The 22,782-nt window shown below is 49.7% G+C and overlaps 2 protein-coding genes across 3 annotated transcripts in view; both read right to left on the reverse strand.

Moving 5' to 3' along the window:
• The window catches only part of dok7b (docking protein 7b), a 98,508-nt gene extending 97,019 nt beyond the window's left edge, over window positions 1-1,489 (reverse strand). Inside the window, exons 1-2 of the mRNA XM_038805847.1 lie at window positions 1,342-1,489; window positions 1,161-1,206 (exon numbers count right to left, since the gene is read on the reverse strand). Coding sequence (XP_038661775.1) covers window positions 1,161-1,206; window positions 1,342-1,395 — 100 coding nt within the window. The 5' untranslated portion in view covers window positions 1,396-1,489. The remainder of the gene's footprint in view (window positions 1-1,160; window positions 1,207-1,341) is intronic.
• A 16,668-nt stretch (window positions 1,490-18,157) lies between these two features.
• LOC119970740 (hepatocyte growth factor activator-like) overlaps window positions 18,158-22,782 on the reverse strand; it is a 107,854-nt gene continuing 103,229 nt past the window's right edge. For both annotated transcript variants that reach the window (XM_038805849.1, XM_038805848.1), the window contains 2 exons: window positions 19,810-19,958; window positions 18,158-18,649 (listed from right to left, as the gene is read on the reverse strand). In XM_038805849.1, coding sequence (XP_038661777.1) covers window positions 18,467-18,649; window positions 19,810-19,958 — 332 coding nt within the window. In that variant the 3' untranslated portion in view covers window positions 18,158-18,466. The remainder of the gene's footprint in view (window positions 18,650-19,809; window positions 19,959-22,782) is intronic.

Genomic DNA, 22,782 nt, shown 5'->3' on the forward strand with positions numbered 1-22,782 from the left:
AGGCCATGGACCAAATGCTGGTGAATGGGATTCGTGTAGATCGGTATTTGATGGTCAACATGGACATGGTGGGCCGAAGGGCCTGTTTCTGTGCTGTACGACCCTATCGACATAAGAAGTGATTAAACACTCGGTGGGCAACACGGTTGCACAGTGGTTAGCACTGTTGCTTCACAGCTCCAGGGACCCAGGTTCGATTCCCGGCTTGGGTCACGTGACTGCGTGGGTTTTCTCCAGGTGCTCCGGTTGCCTCCCACAAGTCCCGAAAGACGTGCTTGTTAGGTGAATTGGACGTTCTGAATTCTCCCTCCGTGTACCCGAACAGGCGCCGGAATGTGGCAACTGGGGCTTTTCACAGTAACGTCATTGCAGTGCTAATGTGGGCACACTGGGTCACTGTCTGTGCGGAGTCTGCACGTCCTCCCCCTGTGTGCGTGGGTTTCCTCCGGGTGCTCCGGTTTCCTCCCACAGTCCAAAGATGTGCGGGTTAGGTGGATTGGCCATGCTAAATTGCCCGTAGTGTCCTAAAAAGTAAGGTTAAGGGGGGGTTGTTGGGTTACGGGTATAGGGTGGATACGTGGGTTTGAGTAGGGTGATCATGGCTCGGCACAACATTGAGGGCCGAAGGGCCTGTTCTGTGCTGTACTGTTCTATGTTCTATGTAAGTTCTTACTGTGCTCACCCCAGTCCAACGCCGGCATCTCCACATCAGTGTTAATGTGAGCCTACTTGTGACACGAATAAAGATTATTATTACTAAGAAAGATTATTGTTGCAATTAAAGTCGAGATGCTTCAGCTCATTTTACAAACCCACCCCTGGCTCCCTTTACTTCAAAATTAACCCACGTGGTGGTGGGGGGAGGGGAGGGGAGGGGGGGGGGGGGGTGGAGAGGGTGGCAGATAGTGAAACTTGACAAAGTATTATAACGCAGGTCACTGGGAACAGAGGGAAATGCCACAAACTGCATGTCACGCACTGATCAAAATAGGACACTTGGAAATGTAATGGTTAGCAGCAGTGTTCGGTGAGCTGCGTTGCTCTATTCGTTTCCTAGCCAACCGTCCTCCCCCCACCCCCCCACCCCCACCCCACTCACTAAAAATGACCCCCAGACAGTCAAATATAGACAAGTGAGTTAAAATGCAGACACGTCGTACCTGCTACAGGAGAAGGCTTGCGAAGCACCAGCCATCTACTTTTCCACTGAATGGGTACGTGTGGTATGAAAGAAAAAAACAGCACACACACAGTTAGCAAACCGTCCGGGTACACACAACCTTAAATCCACAAACCGTTCCACCCGAACAATTTTCTCCTCCCCGGCCCGGCTCCACTAACCTTTTTTCCGTCTCTCAATTTTACTTGCCCTTCCGCTACGGCCGAATCCGTCATCTTCGTTCATGGTTCTAAACAGCTGCAGACTCTCAGGGTCACTTTCAAAATAACTTGGTGAGCCGTGCGATCCCAGAGCCCGACCAGGGACAGGAGCGAGTGCTCACTGACGCCTCTGCTCCCTGGCTGCACCGCCCACTGCACACTCATGTGCGAAACAGAACTCTCTTCTTAAAGGGGAAGGCCCCCCCCCCCCCCCCCACCCCACACACACAGTGAGGAGCCCTCTCCCTCTTTACCCAATCAGGCAAACTTTGGCCCTCTGCTTTAATTTGGGCGCGGGGCATACTGTGGAATTGTACCAGAATGTGAATCTATCACGGTGATATCCTGACAGACGGGCAGCAACCAGGCGGATTAACAAATGAAAGATTTATAAAACGTATACAGAGAGTGACATAAAAGTTACCGGGCTGAATTCTCCGACTTTCAGACTAACTGCTGATGCTGGCGTGGGAACAGCGGTGTTTCACGCCAGAACAAACGGCGCAAAAGCTGCACCGATCCCCCATCCAGTGGGGGCCAGCAGCCGCACAACGTAAATCCCCACCCCCCACCCCCCGGCTTTACCTGCGGATACGAGCGGATAATGGCTGAGTCCGTGGCCACGCACGCGCACGGCGGCGGCCTGCAGCGGCCTCGCTGTGCAACGTGGAACCGGCCCGCGTGGACCCGGCCTGCCAAAAACTACCCCCCTGTAACCTGCCTCGCCACCCAAGGTCCACCCCCTACCAGTGTCCCCAGCCCCTGCCAAAGCCCCCCCCCCCACTTGCCCACGGAACCCCCTCCCCCCCCCCCCCCCCCCCCCCCCCCCCCGATTGTGGTGGCGCTGGACTCAGTCCACAGCCACCACGCAGGGTTCACGAGAAAAAAGGATAAGTGTTCCACGCCGTCGGGAACTCGCCCAATCAGGGGCGGAGCATTGAGGGAGGGCGTCAGGTGACATTCTGAGGCTGTCCATACACCGTGCGGAGGACTCGGGAGTACGCCTTTTTTTTTTAAATTTTAAATTTAGATTACCCAATTATTTTTTCCAATTAAAGGGCAATTTAGCGTGGCCAATCCACCTACTCTGCACATTTTTGGGTTGTGGGGGTGAAACCCACGCAGACACGGGGAGAATGTGCAAACTCCACACGGACAGTGACCCAGAGCCGAGATCGAACCTGGGACCTCAGCGCCGTGAGGCGGTTGTGCTAACTACTAGGCCACCGTGCTGCCCTGGGAGTACGCCATTTTTGACTATCGTAAAAGCGGCGCCACCCCTGATTCTGGCGCAGAAACACGGGGGGGGGGGGGGTTCTCCGGCCGATCGCCGAATGAGATTTTGCCGTTGGCGACCGGAGAATCCCGCCCACCATGTTCCAAGGCTCCAAGCTCCAAACAGACTGGGAACCGGCACTCTGTCCCCAGAGTTTGTGCGCTCCGGCCACATTGGCCGAATGGATCACGTGGCCCCCAGGGATCTGCCCCCTCGAAGGGGTACACTGACACATCATTCCCCCTTAAATGTCCTGATAAATGTTGTCAAATAAGAAAGGAACTATTGTAAGGGTTCTACCTGTTCAGTCTCCTATTTCACCTATCTTTTATTTTGCCGTTATCATTTTAGTTCCATGGATGGTTAATGGACATATATCTTTAAGTCAAGCAGCAGAGAGAGTTAGGAATTCAGAAGTTACAGGAGAGAACACTCTGCTAGTTAGTCTCTGCTGGTTTGAACAGGAGATTCAGACGTTTCAGCAGCAGAGACAGAGATGGGGTGTGGCTCAGTTTGATTGGTTGGCTGGTGGCCAATGAATTGGCCAAAAGGCCGTACTCTGCCTAGTAACAGGAGGTGATTGGATCCTATCCCAATGGGTTGGAAGCAGTTGAATCCGAGTCACAGAAAGACAAGGACCTGATTTCCCTCCCTCTCCAGACAGAGTGAAAGTGCTGTATTCCTGAAGCTGCTGAGAACCCAAATGAATGAATCTACAGGGGAACCATTACAGGCTGCAAGCAAAGACAAGAACCTGCTCTCTCTCTCGCTCTCTAGAAAGGCTGTGAGTGCTGTATTTTGGAAAACACAGACACCTGAATGAATCTACGGTAAAATCTTGAACAGAAAACAAAGTTTGCAGAGGAGTAAGGTATTAAAACCCACCATCTGAGACAAGACTTTTTTTTCTTTTGCTTACATTTTTCTACTCCTTTCTTTCCCTCTGTGTTTGTCTGTCTTGTGTGTGTAGAGTGTGGGGGGCAAGTTAAGCTGGGGGAGTAGGAATTAGGCAATAGTTACCCAGTTGCATTTACTGCATATTTTATTATAGTTCTTGTTATAAATTAAAAGTAGTCGTGTTCACATTCACACACCTGGTGACTGTAATTATTGGGCAGCCAAGGGCCAAAGACTTTGGGTACCTTTCCAAGAATTATTGATTAATTCACTTGTGTTGCGACTCTGGGTCAAGTGGGGCTGGAATTGACAGTGTGCCTCCCAGGTCGAAGGTTAAAACATGGGGGCTGAATTTGTTTTTTAAAAACTTTATATTATTAAAAAAAAGTAATTTGGCGGTCGGAACACTATTTACAAAAATGTCAAACAGGTGTCTCGCAAAACAGTCTCTTATAGGGTCAGGTGATCAGGGGACTTTGTAACACTTTGTGAAATTCACTGATGGGTGTTTCAGCAGTAGTGGTGACTGTTGTTTGTCCCTCGACGGGCTGACTCTTGATAGGTGAGGTGTAACCAGACAGGTAATTTCCTTAGTGCCTCTTGAAACAATACTGGGTTCGTCCTCTGAGCAGCGTTACTTTTATCCACATTTATCTCACTGACAGGACTACTGGGGCCAGGTTGTCCGACCAGTCGGGTGTGCAGGTCGCTTTCCCTTAAGTCATCCAAGTGTTTTTTTAACCTTCTCTTATGTACTTCTATCTTGTACAGTACTGGATCTGTTTTGGTCATGACCGTTCCTGGGTCCTACTTAGGGCCAGCACCGAAATTCTTCACATGAACTAAATGTTCTTTCGGCTTTCTCTGAATCTTTACATTTCTTTTTAGCATCCACCCTCCCCACCAAATTTGGAAATATTTGGTCCAATCGTGTTCTAATGCGTCTGCTCATTAGCAGCTCAGTGGGTGTGAGGCGTAGTGCGATAAGGGAGTAGGAACTCGGCCAGCACGGCATCATTGTGGATAGCACAATTGCTTCACAGCTCCAGGGTCCCAGGTTCGATTCCAGCTTGGGTCACTTTCTGTGTGGAAAGATGTGCCGGTTAGGTGGATTGGCCATGATAAATTGCCCTTAGTGTCCAAAATTGCCCTTAGTGTTGGGTGGGGTTACTGAGTTATGGGGATAGGGTGGAGGTGTTGACCTTGGGTAGGGTGCTCTTTCCAAGAGCCGGTGCAGACTCGATGGGCCGAATGGCCTCCTTCTGCACTGTAAATGCTATGATTTCTATGAAAAGGGGCTGAAGACTGTTTTATCCTGGCGGCCTTGAATTTTTCGATAGCTCTCTCTGCCAGTCCATTTGAAGCAGGACTTAGGGAGCACTTCAAATATGTTGGTCCTGATAAAGTGTTGGAATTCTTCACTGGGAAAAGCAGTCCCATTATCTGAGACCAGAACCTCAAGTAACCCATGGTTACTAAGGTTCTATACAGCTGCAACATGACTTGCCAATTTTTAAACTCAATCCCCGGCTGATGAAGGAAAGAATGCCGTAATATGTTCATGGAGGCAGAAGTCCCTTCTGCGTGTAGCAATTTCTCTACCGTTGCTGATGAGATCGTGGATATCATTTTGTAATTTTCCAACTATTTGGAGTGAGTGTCAATGATAAGCAAGACCATGGAGCCCATAAATGAACAAAGAACAAAGTAAATTACAGCAGAGGAACAGGCCCGTCGGCCCTCCAAGCCTGCACTGACCATGCTGCCCGTCTGAACTAAAAAACCCTCCACTCCCGGGGTCCGTATCCCTCTATTCCCATCCTATTCATGTATTTGTCAAGACGCACCTTAAACGTCACTATCGTCCCTGCTTCCGCCACCTCCTCCGGCAGTGAGTTCCAGGCACCCACTACCCTCTGTGTAAAAAACTTGCTTCATACATCTCTTTTAAACTTGCCCCTTGCACCTTACACCTATGGCCCCTAGTAATTGTCTCTTCCAACTTGGGAAAAAGTCTCTGACTATCCACTCTGTCTATGCCCCTCATAATTTTGTAGACCTCTATCAGGTTGCCCCTCAACCTCCGTCATTCCAGTGAGAACAAACCGAGTTTATTCAACCGCTCCTCATAGCTAATGCCCTCCATACCAGGCAACATCCTGGTAAATCTCTTCTGCACCCTCTTTAAAGCCTCCACATCCTTCTGGTAGTGCGGCGACCAGAATTGAACACTATACTCCAGGTGTGGCCTAACTAAGGTTCTGTACAGCTGCAACATGACTTGCCAATTTTTAAACTCAATCCCCGCCTGATGAAGGAAAACATGCCGTAATATGTTCATGGAGGCAAAAGTCCCTTCATCAGAATTCCTTTTATTTACAAAGCCAACAGCCGAACAACCAGGTACATTCAGCTTGCTGTCCACACTGGGAGTGCAGAGGATCTGACACTCCCTGTTATATACAGGGAAAGGGGTTCCCTAATTGGGCCACTAATCAGGGAACTCGTATTCTAATTGGCCAATCTCAAAGGCCTGGCCTAAGTCATTACACATGCCGTATGTCTTCTTGACAACCTTCTCCACCTGCGTTGCCACTTTCAGTGACCTGTGTACCTGTACAACCAGATCCCTCTGCCTATTAATACACTTGAGGGTTCTGCCATTTACCGTATATTTCGCATCTGTGTTAGACCTTCCAAAATGCATTACCTCACATTTGTCCAGATTAAACTCCATCTGCCATCTCTCCACCCAAGTCTCCAACCGACCTATCTCCTGCTGTATCCTCTGATGGTCCTCATCGTAACAGCCTCCCCGAACAGGCGCCGGAATGTGGCGACTAGGGGCTTTTCACAGTAACTTCATTGAAGACTACTCGTGACAATAAGCGATTTTCATTTTCATTTTCATTTCGCTATCCGCAATAAATGGTCCATTAAAGTCAATGTGCCGTCATACCCAAGGTTGACCTGGCCACTCCCAAGGGTGCATTCAGGCTGCAGATGGCAAGTGTTGCTACATTTGACACTGATCACATTGAGCAGATTCTCTGTGTTGATGTCTATCCCGGGCCACCACACAGAGCTGTGGGCAAACATCTTCATTTTTGTCATCCCAGGATGGGCACAGAGTAGCTCTTGTAACAATAGTTTCCGAGCAGGGGTTGCAACGACCACATTTGCTCCCCATAATAATACACTGTCTTCACAAATTAACCAGTCTGATCTTTACTGAAAGGACTGTAGCAGTTCAGACTTGTTATCATTGGATTGGATTGGATTTGTTTATTGTCACGTGTACCGAGGTACAGTGAAAAGTATTTTTCTGCAAGCAGCTCAACAGATCATTCAGTACATGGGAAGAAAAGGGAATTGAACAGAATTCAAGAAAATACATGAGAATACATAATAGGGCAACACAATATATACAATGTACTACATAAGCATTGGCATCGGATGAAGCAGACATGGGTGTAGTGTTAATGAGGACAGTCCATAAAAGGGTCATTTAGGAGTCTGGTGACAGTGGGGAAGAAGCTGTTTTTGAGTCTGTTCGTCCGTGTTCTCAGACTTCTGAATCTCCTGCCCGATGGAAGAAGTTGGAAAAGTAAGTAAGCCGGGTGGGAGGGATCCTTGATTATGCTGCCTGCTTTCCCCCGGCAGCGGGAGGTGTAGATGGAGTCCATGGATGGGAGGCAGGTTCGTGTGATGGACTGGGCGGTATTCACGACTCTCTGAAGTTCCTTGCGGTCCTGGGCCGAGCAGTTGCCATACCAGGCTGTGATGCAGCCCGATAGGATGCTTTCTATAGTGTATCTGTAAAAGTTGGTAAGGGTTAATGTGGACATGCCAAATTTCCTTAGTTTCCTGAGGAAGTAAAGGCGCTGTTGTGCTTTCTTGGTGATAGCGTCGACATGAGTGGACCAGGATAGATTTTTGGTGATGTGCACCCCTAGGAATTTGAAACTGCTCACCATCTCTACCTCGGCTCCGTTGATGCTGACAGGGGTGTGTACAGTACTTTGCTTCCTGAAGTCGATGACCAGCTCTTTAGTTTTGCTGGCATTAAGGGAGAGATTGTTGCCGTTGCACCACTCCACTAGGTTCTCTATCTCCCTCCTGTATTCAGAATGTCAATGTTATCAACGTCAACCATGTTCCAGACTCGAAATAAGAAGGGTTCTTTTGGGTCCAAAGCTTGACCTGCCGTGCCGACACTAGCACTGTATCAAGGAAGGGCAAAGCAAGGGTGATCTACTGTACTACTGGCTGAGGCGATATACTCTGAGGTAGGGAAACATGGCTCAAATCATTCCCATTTGAAACATGGGTGCCGGGCCTTTGTTAAAATGTATACTTGTAGGCTGTTAACAATAGAGCCAGCGTTTGGCCCTATCCTTCCTAAATAACCCCAAAAGGGGTTTGCGGTCAGTAACGACTATGAAATGTCACCCATGGAGGTATTGGAACGTTCTGACTCTGAATATAATGGCCAGTCCCTCCTTTTCAATATGTTCAGCACTGGTCAAAGTCCTCAAGCCACAGGCAATAGGCCTTTCTGCCATCTTGTAGGCCTATTCCATCAAGGGATGCGTCACAGGTAAAGATTAGTTAGGACTTTCTCTTTGATGGGTCTAAATGGACCAAGGGACTGGGTGATGATAAGGCTAATTTAACCTGTTCCAGGCCAACTTTCTGATGTTCTTTACAATACCATCTCTGCTGCTTCTTGAGTAGGGAGTGCAAGGGAGCCAAAATTGGGACAAAACCCACCATAATAACCATTCCTAAAAAGGATGTCAATTCCGAAGCATTTCTGAGAGCTGGTGCATCTTTAATTGCTTCAATCCTCTCCTCCATACGGTGCAGACTTTCGGTGTCTACCATGACTCCTAAATGTGATACTTGCTGAGTTTATAAAATGTACTTTTCTAGTTTTAGCCTTACTCTGCCCTTCTTAAATCTCTTTACAACTTCCTCGAGATTTGCTAGTTGCTCCTTTTCAGGTATTCCTGTGATTAGTAAGTACATCATCCAGGTGGACAACACTTTGGGTAGGTCCCTGGATTAAGCTTTCCATCGTGCGCTGGAATATCGCACAGGCCGATGAGACCCCGAGAGGTAGCCGGCTAAATCGGTATAGGCCTTTGTTGGTGCTTCTGGCTACAAATTCCCTGGAAGTTTCGCCTCACTCTAATTGTTGGGTACGCGTGACTCAAATCAAGTTTGGAATAAGTTAAAAACAATTCCAGCGGATGCTGGAGTCTGAAAGATAAACAGAAAATGCTGGAACATCTCAGCAGGTGAAAATGAAAATGAAAATCACTTATTGTCACGAGTAGGCTTCAATGAAGTTACTGTGAAAAGCCCCTAGTCGCCACATTCCGGCACCTGTCCGGGAGGCTGGTACGGGAATTGAACTGTGCTGCTGGCCTGCTTGGTCTGCTTTAAAAGCCAGCGATTTAGCCTGGTGAGCTAAACCAGCCCTGGTCTGACAGGGTCTGACTGATAAAGAGTCATTCAGTCTCGAAACGTTAGCCCTGTTCTCTCTCCATAGATGTTGTCAGACCTGCTGAGATTTTCCAGCACTTTCTGTGTTTTTGTTGCTATAAGTTAAACCTCCTTCTAATTTGGTGTATAAATCTTCAATTCTTGGTATTGGGTATCGGTTCAGTTTGGCTGCTTGATTCACAGCTCATAGAATCATAGAATTTACAGTGCAGGAGGAGGCCGTTCGGCCCATCGAGTCTGCACCGACCCTTGGAAAGAGCATCCTACCCAAGCCCATACCTCCGCCCTATCCCCGTAACCCCACCTAACCATTTTGTTTGGACACTAACGGGCAATTTAGCATGGCCAATCCACCTAACCTGCAAGTCTTTGGACTGTGGGAGGATATCGGAGCACCCGGAGGAAACCCAAGTTAGTTTGATGATACCGAATTCTTCTTGTCAGTTCAGGCTCAACATTCTCGTTTAAGGCATGGGGAAGGGTGGGGTTTTGAAAAACTTGAGCACGGCCTCTGGATCCACATAAACCTTTGCTTCAAGGCCCTGTGTAACCTCCTGATAGTTTTATAAGACGTCATTGAATTCAGTAAAAAAATCTGGAACTTGAAGCTGACCGATAGGCAGAGGGACAGGTAGTGTTGAGGAAGCGGGGAGGCTGCAGAAGGACTTGGACAGGCTAGGAGCGTGGGTAATGAGGTGGCAGATGGAATACAATGTGGAAAAGTGTGAGGTTATGAAGGCCTCCTTTGTTAATTTGAAAGATCTCCAACCAATTTAATTTAATTTGGGGGAATCCCAGCCCATTAGACTTACTTGGCTTTTGCCCCCCCCCCATCCCCCTCTCCCCCCCCCCCCCCCCCCCCCCCCCACCTCATGTCCCCACTCTCCCCACTACAACTAGGGGAAGTTGACGTGACTGGTCCCGGTAGCTTTTGGGCATCGTGGTAGTTTCGTGGATTCGTAAAGCTGATAAGTGGCTGGTGTGCTTCTTTACTTCAGGAGCTGGACCCCCCCCCCCCCCCACCACCCCAACCCTTGTAAATGACGATACATTTGCTTCCCTACAGCTGTAGAGGAGTCCCCTGTGTCCATCTCCATTCTTAGCGGCAGATAATAGTAATTTAAACTGTCTACTTCAGATCCGTTTTCAGGGTTATTCCCAACACTGTGTCCTGCAGTCGGAGTTTTATTTTCATGGGCCCTGAAGGGCTCTGCCCAGCCTTGCATGTCCCCCTAACGTGCCCCCTCCTATTGCAGGCTGAACATGTAGCTTCCCTGAATTTACATCCCTCCTGATCTTCTCCCCCACATTGGTACCATTCTTCATAGCTCCTGGTTTGCGGTCCAAATTTCCGATACCTCTGCACTCTCTTCTCCCGCCTCTAAGCCTCTTTGCTCATTGCTTTCCATGCCTTTATCCTTAGCGCTTGACTGCTAGTGGCTTCCCGCCAAACCCTGGTGGACTTCCCCTGCCTGCACGCTCTGTAACTCCATCGCCCCTCCCCCACTCCACCTTCCCCCCCCCCAACCCCCAGCATTTTCCCGAGCCGGGGTGACCTCTAACCTAAGGTAAGCTCTGCCCCTGCTAACAATTATTTTTGTATGGCCGTGTCGTTATCACCACAGACCAGCCTGGCCATCAACATGCCCAGAGGAGGTACCAGACGAATGGAGGACAGCTAATGTAATTCCACTTTTCAAGGGCCGGTGCAGGCTCAATGGGCCAAATGGCCTCCTTCTGCACTGTAAATGCTATGATTCTATATCGAATAATGCTAGTTATTGTTTTCTACCTGTTGGTTCACGCGTTCTACTTTGGCGGATTCCACAATAGCATAGTTAAGAAGTTATACAGGACACTTGCCTTTATCGGCCGTGGCATAGATTATAAGAGCAGGAAGGTTATGGTGGAGCTGTACAGGAATTTGGTTAGGCCACAGCTGGAGTACCGTGTGCAGTTCTGATCACTGTGATTGAACTGGAGAGGGTGCAGAGGAGATTCACCAGGATGGTGCCTGGGATGGAGCATTTCAGCTATGAAGAGAGGCTGGATAAGCTCGGGTTGTTGTCTTTGGAGGAGAGAAGACTGAGAGGGGACCTGACTGAGGTGTATACGATTATCAGAGGCACGGACAGGGTGGATAGGAAGCAGCTGTTCCCCTGAGTTGAAGGGTCAACAACAGGGGGGTATAATTTGAAGGTGAAAGGCAGGTTCAGAGGGGATTTGAGGAAAACATTTTTCACCCAGAGTGTGGTGGGAATCTGGAATGCACTGCCTGGGAGGGTAGTTGAGGGAAGAAACCTCACAATCTTTGAAAAGTACTTGGATGAGCATATGAAATGTCATAACCTTCAAGGCCAAGGTAGGGAAATGGGATTAGTATAAATTAGAGTTGGTTTTCTTTGTCGACTTGATGGGCAGACTGTACTGGAGGACTTTATATTGTTTAGTACAGGTCCGAGCTCACATCGTTCTGCCATTTTAGGCGCCAAGAGTGTTGCATCTCCCCTGGGGGCCCTTGTCATAGAATTGAACTTGCAACGCTGCATTATTTTCTAGGGCTAACTCCCCCAACTCCTTGAATGTTTTGGAGTAGGGGGCATTTGGAGATGTCAATTTCTAATTAGGTTGGAAGCGGGAACCCCACAGACCATTAGATCCGCCCCCCCAACCCCTGCCGATTTAATCTGCGTTGAAACCGTAATAGTGAGAATCCACGTATCGCACCCATTGCTCCATCTGAGGGTTGAATAGTTCTCATTTTCCAAAAAGAGGCATTGTCACTCACGGACTGTGAAATGTGTTTGCTTCAATGGAAAAGTTTTCACACGAAAATCTCCCGATTTTCCGAACAGCAGGAAGGCACTCCAGTTTATCCTCGTCGCCAATGTAATACCCTCACAGACGGGCGAGCACCAGACGGATTAACAAATGAACGATTTATTAAAGTAAGAAACTATATACAGAGAGTGAGATAAAAGCTATCATGTTCCAAGACTCCAAACTCTGAACTGACTGAGAACCTGGGCTCCACCCCACAGCGTCCACGACTTCCAGTCCCATTGGCTGACTGGGTCACATGACTCTCCGGGAACTCGCCCCCCCCCCTCCCCTTTAAAGGAGCGCACGACCACAATCACATTGGTGTTTGTGGGATTTTGGGGTGTGCCAATTGGTTGCTATGTTTCCCACATCGCACCAGTTCTTACTACTTGTACCTGAGATATGGACAAGGTCAGCATTTATTCGCTAGCCCTCTTTGCCCTCAAGGAGATGGTGGTGAGTTGCCTTCTTGAGCTGCTGATGTCTACCTGGTCTACGTACATGCACTATGCTGTTAGCGAGGAAGTTCCTCCAGTGTGACTGCGGCAAGTTCCCTCCCAAACAGCACAGTGGGTGTACCTGCACCACACGGACTGCAGTGGTTCAAGAAGGCAGCTCACCACCCACCACCTTCTTGTGGGCAATTAGGGATGGGCAATGAATGCTGGCCTAACCAGCAAAACCCGCATCCTTTAAAAGATCAATAATCCACGCAGCTCCTGTCTCTGGAGAAATAAAATTGTCAATCATTAGATAATGCAATGCATTGCTGTGTGAAATTGAATGGGAGATTTGCACTTCAAAGGCCGTCAAGGGATTCAAAGAACAAAGAACAAAGAAAGTTACAGCACAGGAACAGGCCCTTCGGCCCTCCCAGCCTGCGCCGATCCAGATCCTCTATCTAAACTTGTCATCTATTTTCCAAGAATCTACTTCCCTCTGTTCCCCGCCCGTTCATATATCTGTCCAGATGCATCTTAAATTATGCTAGCGTGCCCGCCTCTACCACCTCCGCTGGCAAAGCGTTCCAGGCACCCACCACCCTCTGCGTAAAAAACTTTCCACGCACATCTCCCTTAAACTTTCCCCCCCCACCTTGAAATCGTTGCTTTTATCATGGAGGCTGTCCACGAACTTATTGTGGAGGCTTGTGTCACTCGAGTCACTTCTTGTTCATGCAAGGACTGCGCTCTGGAGTCTTACGTTGCTTCTATCGTGGAGTCTGTCCACGAGCTCGCTGTGGAGTCTTTCATCGCTCTCTGTGTGGAGTCGGGGACCCTTCGTGGTGCATGGACCACCAGTCCTTGCATGAACAAGAAGTGACTCGAGTGACACAAGAGTTTGTGGACAGCCTCCACGATAAAAGCAACGCAAGACTCCAGAACGCAGTCCTTGCAGCAGGCCGCTCTCTGTGGGCTTGTACCACTCTCTGTCTCTTGGCGTCAGGCCGCAGCATAATCCTGCACTCACGAGTCGGGATGTCAGATAGGCTGGGCTGAAGATTCCCCAATCCAAAGAACTCGTCGTCGGGGTCTTCAATGTACAACACCTCTAGTTGCGGTTCGGATTTGGTACTGGGGTAGCCACCTCCCAAGGTGAAATCTTCATCTGAGTCGTTGTCTTCCAAGACTATATCATCACGTTTTGTGTCGGAGCTGGCATTGGGCTTGCGATGTCCAAAGAAGAATTCAAGGTCGGAGTCATAGTCTTCAAGGACTGTATCATCTCTTTGGGCGGTGCTTACTGCTTATTGCAGGGTCCTGCGGAGGTTACTTTCAGCTACTGGTCGAATTTCAGGCATTGTGCTGTCGTTCCAGGTGAAAGAATCGGGTTTTACGGCTTTCAACTTTTATTTTTGTGTTCTGGGATATTTCCCCTTTAAGTGGGCGTGGTCCGGGGTCTCGGACGTCACAAAGCATGTGATGTAGCTCGTAGGAAGCGAGTGGGCATGCTCAGATCTCTATTCCTTTACTTGGAGCCTTTTTCTCCACTGCGCATGTGCAGCACCTTTACCAAGATGGCTACAATTCAAAACTGCAGGTTTCGGCTGCAAGCCGACCTCGTGGTGAGTTTTGCCGCCTCTTTTACCGTTTTTTCTTATATGTCCCTCACAGAATTCTTAGAATTTGTCCAGGACTGCCTGGAAATCGCTCTTGTTTTGCCCCTTTGAGTACTTGAAGATCTAGAAGATTTCAGCTGCTTCTGGACCCACGATGGTGAGTAGAAGCTTTATTTTCTCTGCATCCGCCATGCCATCTAGGTCGGACGCTGCCAGGTAGATCTCGAATCTCTGCCTGAACGCACGCCAGTTTTCACTGAGATTGCCTTGGTACCTGAGTTGCTGTGGAACCGGAATCTTGAACGTCATTGTGCCTGGCTGCCGATGCTGATTGTCACTGTTTGCTGAGTTGTAACTATATGGATTTAAACAGGTCACTCCTGCGTACCATGTTTTGTTATACTCTTGACGTAGCATAAGCTGCTTCCTTGATGTGCATTCTGACAAAGGAAGGTTCAGACTTGGAGATAGCTTTAACACGTTTATTAAACTGTTAACAATGCTCCTACTAGGATTCGACTCTCCTGTTAATCCTGCTATAGCTAGTCAGACTGACGAACCAGTCTGCTACAATCCACCTGGTGGGTGTGATGTTGAATCAACCCTGTGTCTGTACTCACTGAGTGTCTCCACTGGAAAGAGGAAGTTCATGTGTGCTGTGTCCTTTTATATGGGTTGGTGTAATGCCCTCCTGTGGTGGTGTCACCTCTGTGTGTATCGTGAATGCCCATTGGTCGTGTCCTATCTTACTGAACTATTGGTTGAATGTCTGTGTGTCATGTCTCGGGTGCTCCCTCTACTTTCTATCTAGTCTAAGTGTATTTACATTAACCCCTTGTGTATTTGCAGTGATGCATATCACCACAGATGATACCTTCCCGCAGCAGGCCCTGGACCTCAGACCTGATGAAGGTCCTGTCCTGGGCGCTGACCATCAGCTCCTGGTGGCGACAGGGTTAGGTTTCAAAAAAGAGAAGGTGGGTCGACCTTAAGGGCCACGAGGCCACACACGGTAAGGGGTGGTAAGGGCCCGCCAAATTTCAGGGTTAGGGTCTGGAGGTTGCACTCGAAATCCAGGTAGCAAGGTAGCGCAGAGGTTGGGGAGGATGTAGAGGTGGAAACCGCTGAACTCTACGCCCTGGACGGTGAGGGTGGCGGTGCAGTACCCCCGGATCGCCACGGAGTGGGATCCGGAGGCCAGGGAGATTCTCTGGTTAGCGGGGTGTACCGTGAGGGAGCAATGCCTTACCGTATCGGGGTGAATGAAGCTCTCGGTGCTGCCGGAGCCCAGCAGGCAGGGTTAGCGGGGTGTACCGTGAGGGAGCAACGCCTTACCGTATCAGGGTGAATGAAGCTCTCGGTGCTGCCGGAGCCCAGCAGGCAGGGTTAGCGGGGTGTACCGCGAGGGAGCAGCGCCTTACCGTATCGGGGTGAATGAAGCTCTCGATGCTCCCGGAGCCCAGAAGGCAGGAGATCTCGTGCCGTCGACCTTCACCTTTGTCGAAGCGGTCGCGAGGTTGTGCGGTCGATACTGGTCAATCGTGACCGAGGCGAGATGAGCTGGTCGTCGGCAGTTGCAGGCGATGAGCGGCCCGATGAGGTGCCTGACGGGCAGGGGTCCTGAGGCGGGTAAGATGGCGGCGCCCACAGGGTGCACGTGTTGTGAGTAGAGCAAGATGGCGGCGCCCATGGGCCGCACGTGGTCCGAGGAGGGAAAGATGGCGGCGCCCACTGGCCGTATGTGGGGGGTGCCGGGACAATAGCGGTGATTGAGCAGGCATGGCACACTGCAGTGAAATGTCCCTTCTTGCCACAGGCTGTGCAGAGCGCGCTCCGCACCAGGCAGCGCTGCCAGGGGTGTTTTGACTGTCTTCAGAAGTAGCATTTGGGTTCCCCGGGGTTGGGTCGCTGCCGCGTGGCGCAGGCGAGGGTGGGCTGGGGGCAGTCGCTGATGGGGTGGCCTTCGGCGAGGTCCATGATGCACAGGGGGTGGTCCGCGCGGTCGGGTTCATAGGCCTGTACGTTGCATGAGGCGACCGTAAGTGAGAGCGCTAGTTTTTTGGTCGCCGCGAGGTCAAGCGCGGCCCCTTCTAAGAGGCGCTGCCGGATGTAGTCAGACCCTATGCCCGTAACGAACGAGTCTCTCATCAGCAGGTTCGAATGTTCAGTGGCTGAAATGGCCTGGCAGTCAGTCTCTAACTAGGGTGAGCAGGGCACGCCAGAAATCTTCCACAGACTCACCAGGAAGTTGGTGCCGCGTGGACAGGAGATGCCTGGCGTAGATTTTGTCAGGTGAGGAAGGAGCAGTGCTCCGAAAGCTAGTATTTGAAACAACCATGTTGGACTTTAACGTGGTGTTATAAGACTTCTTACTGTGTTCACCCCAATCCAACGCTGGCATCTCCACATCATGGCTATCAATTGCGACGAGGCGAGAGTAGAATGTAATCGAGGCTTTATTACACAGAGATGTGTGGCCTCCTACAGCAGCTGGCGAAATGGCTGCTGTACGGGGAGCACCCACATTTATACTCCGCCTACTGGGCGGAGCCAGCAGGCAGGGATCTACCCCCGTACCTGTAGTACAGGGGCCTTACTGTAATACCCATATATGTACAGTATAATATATCAGTGATGACTACCACAGGGGCCTCGGTGATGGGCCTGAAGCAGAGGATGATGCCGCTCAGCTGACAATGAGCATTTGGCCGCATCCTATGGTGGGAGGGCATTGGGCGACTAATTGGTTGCTGTGGGAGCGGGCTCCTCTGTGGATCAAGGAGTGCCTGAATAGGAGAGTCCGCCCTCCCTTCCCACTCCAAACCTGGTGGGAGGCTGACACTATTAAACTGGCGGTCTCCCCGTGCAAACACCCTCCCTGCTTCTAGCTTATCAATTCCCTTCATAATTTTATATGTTTCTATCAATATTTTCCTCTATTTCTGAACTCTGGTGTTGAACATGTAGCATTCATAATTAACATTAGTAGACAGCTCAAAGTTGGTCCTTAAGGTCTCAAAGATTTCACCAGAGAACCCAACCATTACTGGTCAAGAATTTAAGAACTAGGAGCAGGAGTAGGCCATCTGGCCATTCGAACCTGCTCTGCCATTCAATGAGATCATGGCTGATCTTTTGTGGGCTCAGCTCCATTTACCCGCCCGAACACTTAATTCTTAATTACTTTACTGTTCAAGAATCTATCTATCTTTGCCTTAAAAAAATTCAATGAGGTAGCCTCAACTGCTTCACTGGGAATTCCTATATCTCAGTCCTAAATCTGCTCCTCCTTATTCTGAAGCTATGCCCCCTCGTTCTAGTTTCACCCGCCAGTGGAAACACCCTCCCTGCTTCTACTTTATAGATTACGTTCATAATTTTATATGTTTCTATCAGATCCCCCCTCATTCTTCTAAATTCTAATGAGTATAGTCTCAGTCTCGCCACATAAGGGTGGCACGGTAACACAGTGCTGTTGCTTCACAGCTCCAGGGTCCCAGGTTCAATTCCCGGCTTGGGTCACTGTCTGTGCGGAGTCTGCACATTCTCCCCGTGTCTGCGTGGGTTTCCTCCGGGTGCTCCGGTTTCCTCCCACAAGTCCCGAAAGACGTGCTTGTTGGGTGAATTGGACATTCTGAATTCTCCCTCTGTGTACCCGAACAGGCGCCTGAATGTGGCGACTAGGGGATTTTCACAGTAACATTGCAGTGTTAATGTAACACTAATATAGATTATTATTAGAAGCCAATCCTCTCAACTCTGGAGTCAACCCAGTGAATCTCCTCTGCACCCCCTCCAGTGCCAGTGCATCCTTTCTCAAGTAAGGAGACCAAATACTGTACACAGTCTGATGCCAGTGATGGCAGGAAGAGGACGTTAACTTAAATGGCTCAATTATCCTCTGGATGGAAGAACTGTCCACCTTCCCCACCACACACAAAATGCCACGACAGAGGGAAGGTGATGGACACTCCGCCCTCCTTCTCCCAGTGCCATTTTACCAGCCTTCCTGCCTCGGAGCCGCCTCCACTATCTTACCCCCCCCCCCCCCCCCCCCCCGGTGAGCCCTGAGAAGATTCTGACTCCGCCGATGGGTTTCTGCTCAAAACCTTCTTAGTTTGGTTTTTATCTGGGCGTCTCAGCAAAGGGAGAACTCTACCCCGATAACTATCGCGAGTTTCCAAGGAATAAACAGCACGTGACGCCAAGATAAAGGGGCAAAAAAGATCAGTTCTCCGGCGGCTGCCACCTTTATTAACATCCCCAACATTTTTATAACCAGTGTCAAAATAACATCGGAAGGAAAGTCACACGCAATTTATTTTTTAATGATCATGGAAATGATTCCTGAAGACTCCTGGCCAATACGGCCATCGCTGAACACAATTGTTAGTCAATCTTTCTGGTTGAATAATTAATGGAAGTTCTTCCAAAGTCACCCTTTCCACACACACACACACACACACACAAACCGGACGGAAGTGATTGGACTCATCGGAAATATTTCCCCTCCTTCAATCTTAGCCTTTCCTGCCGCATTTCGGCCTACGTTTTATTTTCCTGTAGATCCATTCCACGTAGTTGGTGACTCTTGTGTAGACCCCCGGCTTGTTGATCTGCCCGCAGCCATCTCCCCAGCTGATGATTCCATACAGGTACCCAGTGTCACCCTTGTAGTACAGCAGCGGCCCACCAGAGTCTCCCTGCACACACCAGCCCAAGAGACAAAGGGTTAAAAGACATTGTAAATGCACAGAATATGTAGCACAGGGCGGAACTTCCCATCTTCGTGACAAAGTGTCAATCCCGCTGCCAGCTTTGCCCGCCATATTATTTGACACATGGTCTCAAAAGGAATCCCGGAGGGGGTCCCGTGATGTCACGCTGGCAGGGGCGGGCTTACCATCAACAACGAGGTAACTTTAATAAAAATAAGAAAAAGAGTCCCCCCCCCCATGGACATGAGGAACAGGCCCCCCACCCCTACGCTTACAGCCTCCGATCCCCCAGGGAATCCCCTACCCAGGGATATGGGGCACCCACCCCCATGCACAGGGCACCCCCTCAGAGACATGGGGAACCCACCCCCATGCACAGGGAGCACCACCCCCCAGGGACATGGGGAACCCTCCCCACCCCACACACATGGCCTCACCCAGGGAAATGCCCCCCCCCCCCACCTAGAGACATGGGGAGCCCCACCGCACCTTCCCACATTCACACCCTGACCCAGGGAAATGCCCCCCCCCCCCCTACCAGGGGCACGGGGAAATCTCACCCTTATCCCATGCCCTCACCAAGGGAAATTTGGGCAGCACAGTAGCACAAATGATCGGCCTGTGGCTTCACAGCGCCAGGATCCCAGATTCGATTCCCCGCTGGGTCACTGTCTGTGCAGAGTCTACACGTTCTCCCCGTGTGTGCGTGGGTTTCCTCCGGGTGCTCCGGTTTCCTCCCACAGTCCAAAGATGTGCAGGTTAGGTGGACTGGCCATGATAAATTGCCCTTAGTGTCCAAAAAGGTTAGGAGGGGTTATTGGGTTACGGGGATAGGGTGGAAGTGAGGGCTTTCGTGGGACGGTGCAGACTCGATAGGCCGAATGGCCTCCTTCTGCACTGTATGTTCTATGAAATTCCTCTCCAGGGACATGGGGAACCCGCAACCCCACCCTATACACAGCTCCCCCCCCCCCCCCCCCCAGGGATCACCTCGAATTACAGGGGGAAACCCCCCCTTCACACACACTGCTCCGCCCATGGAATTCCCCACGGCCCCCCCAATCAGAAGCTCCCGCTCCCCAGCACTTCCCCATGGCAGTGCCCAGGCAGTGGTCGCAGCCTCAGGTCGAAGGCACATCGAGTACCTGGCAGGCATCAACAGTCCCCATGAGGTTTCCAGCACACACCATGTTTGGTGTCACTTCACGACCGTAGACAAAGTCACTTCTGCACAGCGACTGGGAAATAATCGGAACAAAGGCTTCCTGCAAAGTTTTTGAATGTTCAGTCGTATCTGGAAGAGTAAAGTAAAAGAGAAAGTAGAATTAGAGAATAATAGAAACTTACAGCAGAGAAGGAGGACATTCAGCCATTCAGCCTGCGCTGAATATTTGAACTGCAGTCGCGTTGGGTCCCAATTTCTCCCACCTTTTGTCTGTAACTCCAACATCAACAAGTGTGTACAAAACTGCGTGCCAGAGAATGCAGTACGTACGTCCCCCAACCAGAAACCACGTCTTATTCAGGAGGTTGACCCCCTACTGAAGCATTCAAGTCGCCCGACCCTGACCTATATGAGAAATCCAGGTACGACCTCTGCAAAGCCATCAGGTATGCCAAGAGACGGGCAGCACGGTGGCCTAGTGGTTAGCACAACCGCCTCACGGCGCTGAGGTCCCAGGTTCGATCCCGGCTCTGGGTCACTGTCCGTGTGGAGTTTGCACATTCTCCCCGTGTCTGCGTGGGTTTCACCCCCACAACCCAAAAATGTGCAGAGTAGGTGGATTGGCCATGCTAAATTGCCCCTTAATTGGAAAAAATAATTGGGTAATCTAAATTTATAAAAAAAAAAGGTATGCCAAGAGACAATACATACCAAGCTAGAGGCACAGACTAATGTCACGGACCCATGTCGGTTGTGGCAAGGCTTAAACAACATAACGAGCGACAAGGCGAAGCCGAGCAGATTCTCCAGCACCAATGTACCCCTCCCCGATGAACTCAATGCATTCTATGTTCGGTTCAAGCAGGAAACCTTTGTCAACTGCCCCAGCAGCCTCGGACACACCCAAACGTATCGTCACAGCTTCCGAAGTAAGATCGGCCTTCCTGAAAGTGAACCCTCGGAAGGCAACTGGTTCTGACGGGGTCCCTGGTAGCGCACTCAGATCTTGCAGGGACCAGCTGGCAGATGTGTTCACGGACATCTTCAACCTCTCCCTACTCCACTCCGAGATTTAAGAAGACCACCATCAGACTGATGCCAAAGAAGAACCAGGCAATGTGCCTCAACGACTATCGTCCGGTGGCCTTGACATCGATCATTATGATGGCACAACAACTCCATACTCCCATAATGCCTTGATCCACTGCAATTCGCATGCCGCCAGAACCGGTCCACAGCAGACACCATCTCCCTGTCCCTACACTCATCCCTGGACAACAAGGACTCCTCCGTCAGATTCCTATTCATTGGCTACAGCTCCACCTTCAACACCATAATCCCAGCCAAGCTCATATCTGTTGTGTTCTCTATTTTGTTTCATCTGACTGGCTTGAAAGCGTAGTGTTGAATAAAGAACACAAAGTTTTGTTAATGAATAAAACTATACATTTATTACACAATAACTAAGATTTGTTCATATTCCTAAACTATGCTATCTCTAACTAACAGAACTTCTCAAGTACAACTGCTCCCATGTCTGGCACTCTTCCAGCTACCTTCCACCTCCTAACTCCTCGGATCCCAAGTCACATGATATATATATGACTGTTCTGTGGTTCCCTCTAGTGGTAAGCATTATCATTAACTTGTTAACTCTTTAACTCCCAGTTAATGTACATATCATTACAATATCAAAGCTCCAAAACCTCGGACTTGGCTCCTCCCTCTGCAACTAGATCCTCGACGTTCTGACCCATAGACCACAATCCGCAAGGATAAACAACAACATCTCCTCCATGATAGTCCTCAATACTGGGGCCCAGCAAGGCTCCGTACTTAGCCCCTTACTATACTCCCTGTACACGCACGACTGCATGGCAAAATGTGGCTCCAACTCCATCTACAAGTTTGCTAATGACACAACCATAGTGGGTCTGATCTCGAACAGCGATGAGTCAGAGTACAGGAGGGAGATAGGGAACCTAGTGGTGTGGTGTAACGACAACAATCTCTCCCTCAATGTCAGCAAAACTAAAGAGCTTGTCATTGACTTCAGGAAGCAAAGTACTGTACACATCCCTGTCAGCATCAACGGGGCCGAGGTGGAGATGGTTGACAGCTTCAAATTCCTAGGTGTAAACATCACCACCAATCTCTCCTGGTCCACCCATGTCGATGCTCTGACCAAGAAAGCACAACAGCGCCTAAACTTTCTCAGGAACCTAAGGAAATTCGGCATATTGACTCGTACCAACCTTTATAGATGCACTATAGAAAGCATCCTATCTGGCTGCATCACAGCCTGGTATGGTAACTGCTCGGCCCAAGATATTAAGAAACTACAGAGAGTTGTGAACACAGCCCAGTCCATCACACGAACCCGCCTCCCATCCATTGACTCCATCTACACCTCCCGCTGCCTTGGGAAAGCGGGCAGCATAATCAAAGACGCCTCCCACCCGGCTTACTCACTCTTCCAACTTCTTCCATCGGGCAGTAGATACAAAAGTCTGAGAATACGCACTAACAGATTCAAAAACAGCTTCTTCCCCGCTGTTACCAGACTCCTAAATGACCTTCTTATGGACTGAACTGATCTCTCTACACATCTTCTCTACTGAGTATACTACACTCCTGTATGCTTCACCCGATTCCATGTGTCTATGTATTTACATTGTGTATTTACATATGTCCTATCTTTCTTTTTATTTATGGATTATCTGTCCGGACTGCACGCAGAACAATACTTTTCACTGTACCTCGGTACATGTGACTAACAAATCCAATCCAATCCCATTCATTCGTCAACTTCTTTAATATATTTTTAAAATTCAGTTGCACACTATGGGCATCGCTGGCTGGGCCAGCGTTTATTACCGGATCCTAATTGCCCTTGAGAAGGTGGTGGTGAGCTGCCTTCTTGAACTGCTGCAGTCCATGTGGTGTTAAGGAG

The sequence above is a fragment of the Scyliorhinus canicula genome, chromosome 8, assembly GCF_902713615.1.
Source record: "Scyliorhinus canicula chromosome 8, sScyCan1.1, whole genome shotgun sequence".
In the NCBI taxonomy this organism is placed as follows: Eukaryota; Metazoa; Chordata; class Chondrichthyes; order Carcharhiniformes; family Scyliorhinidae; genus Scyliorhinus; species Scyliorhinus canicula.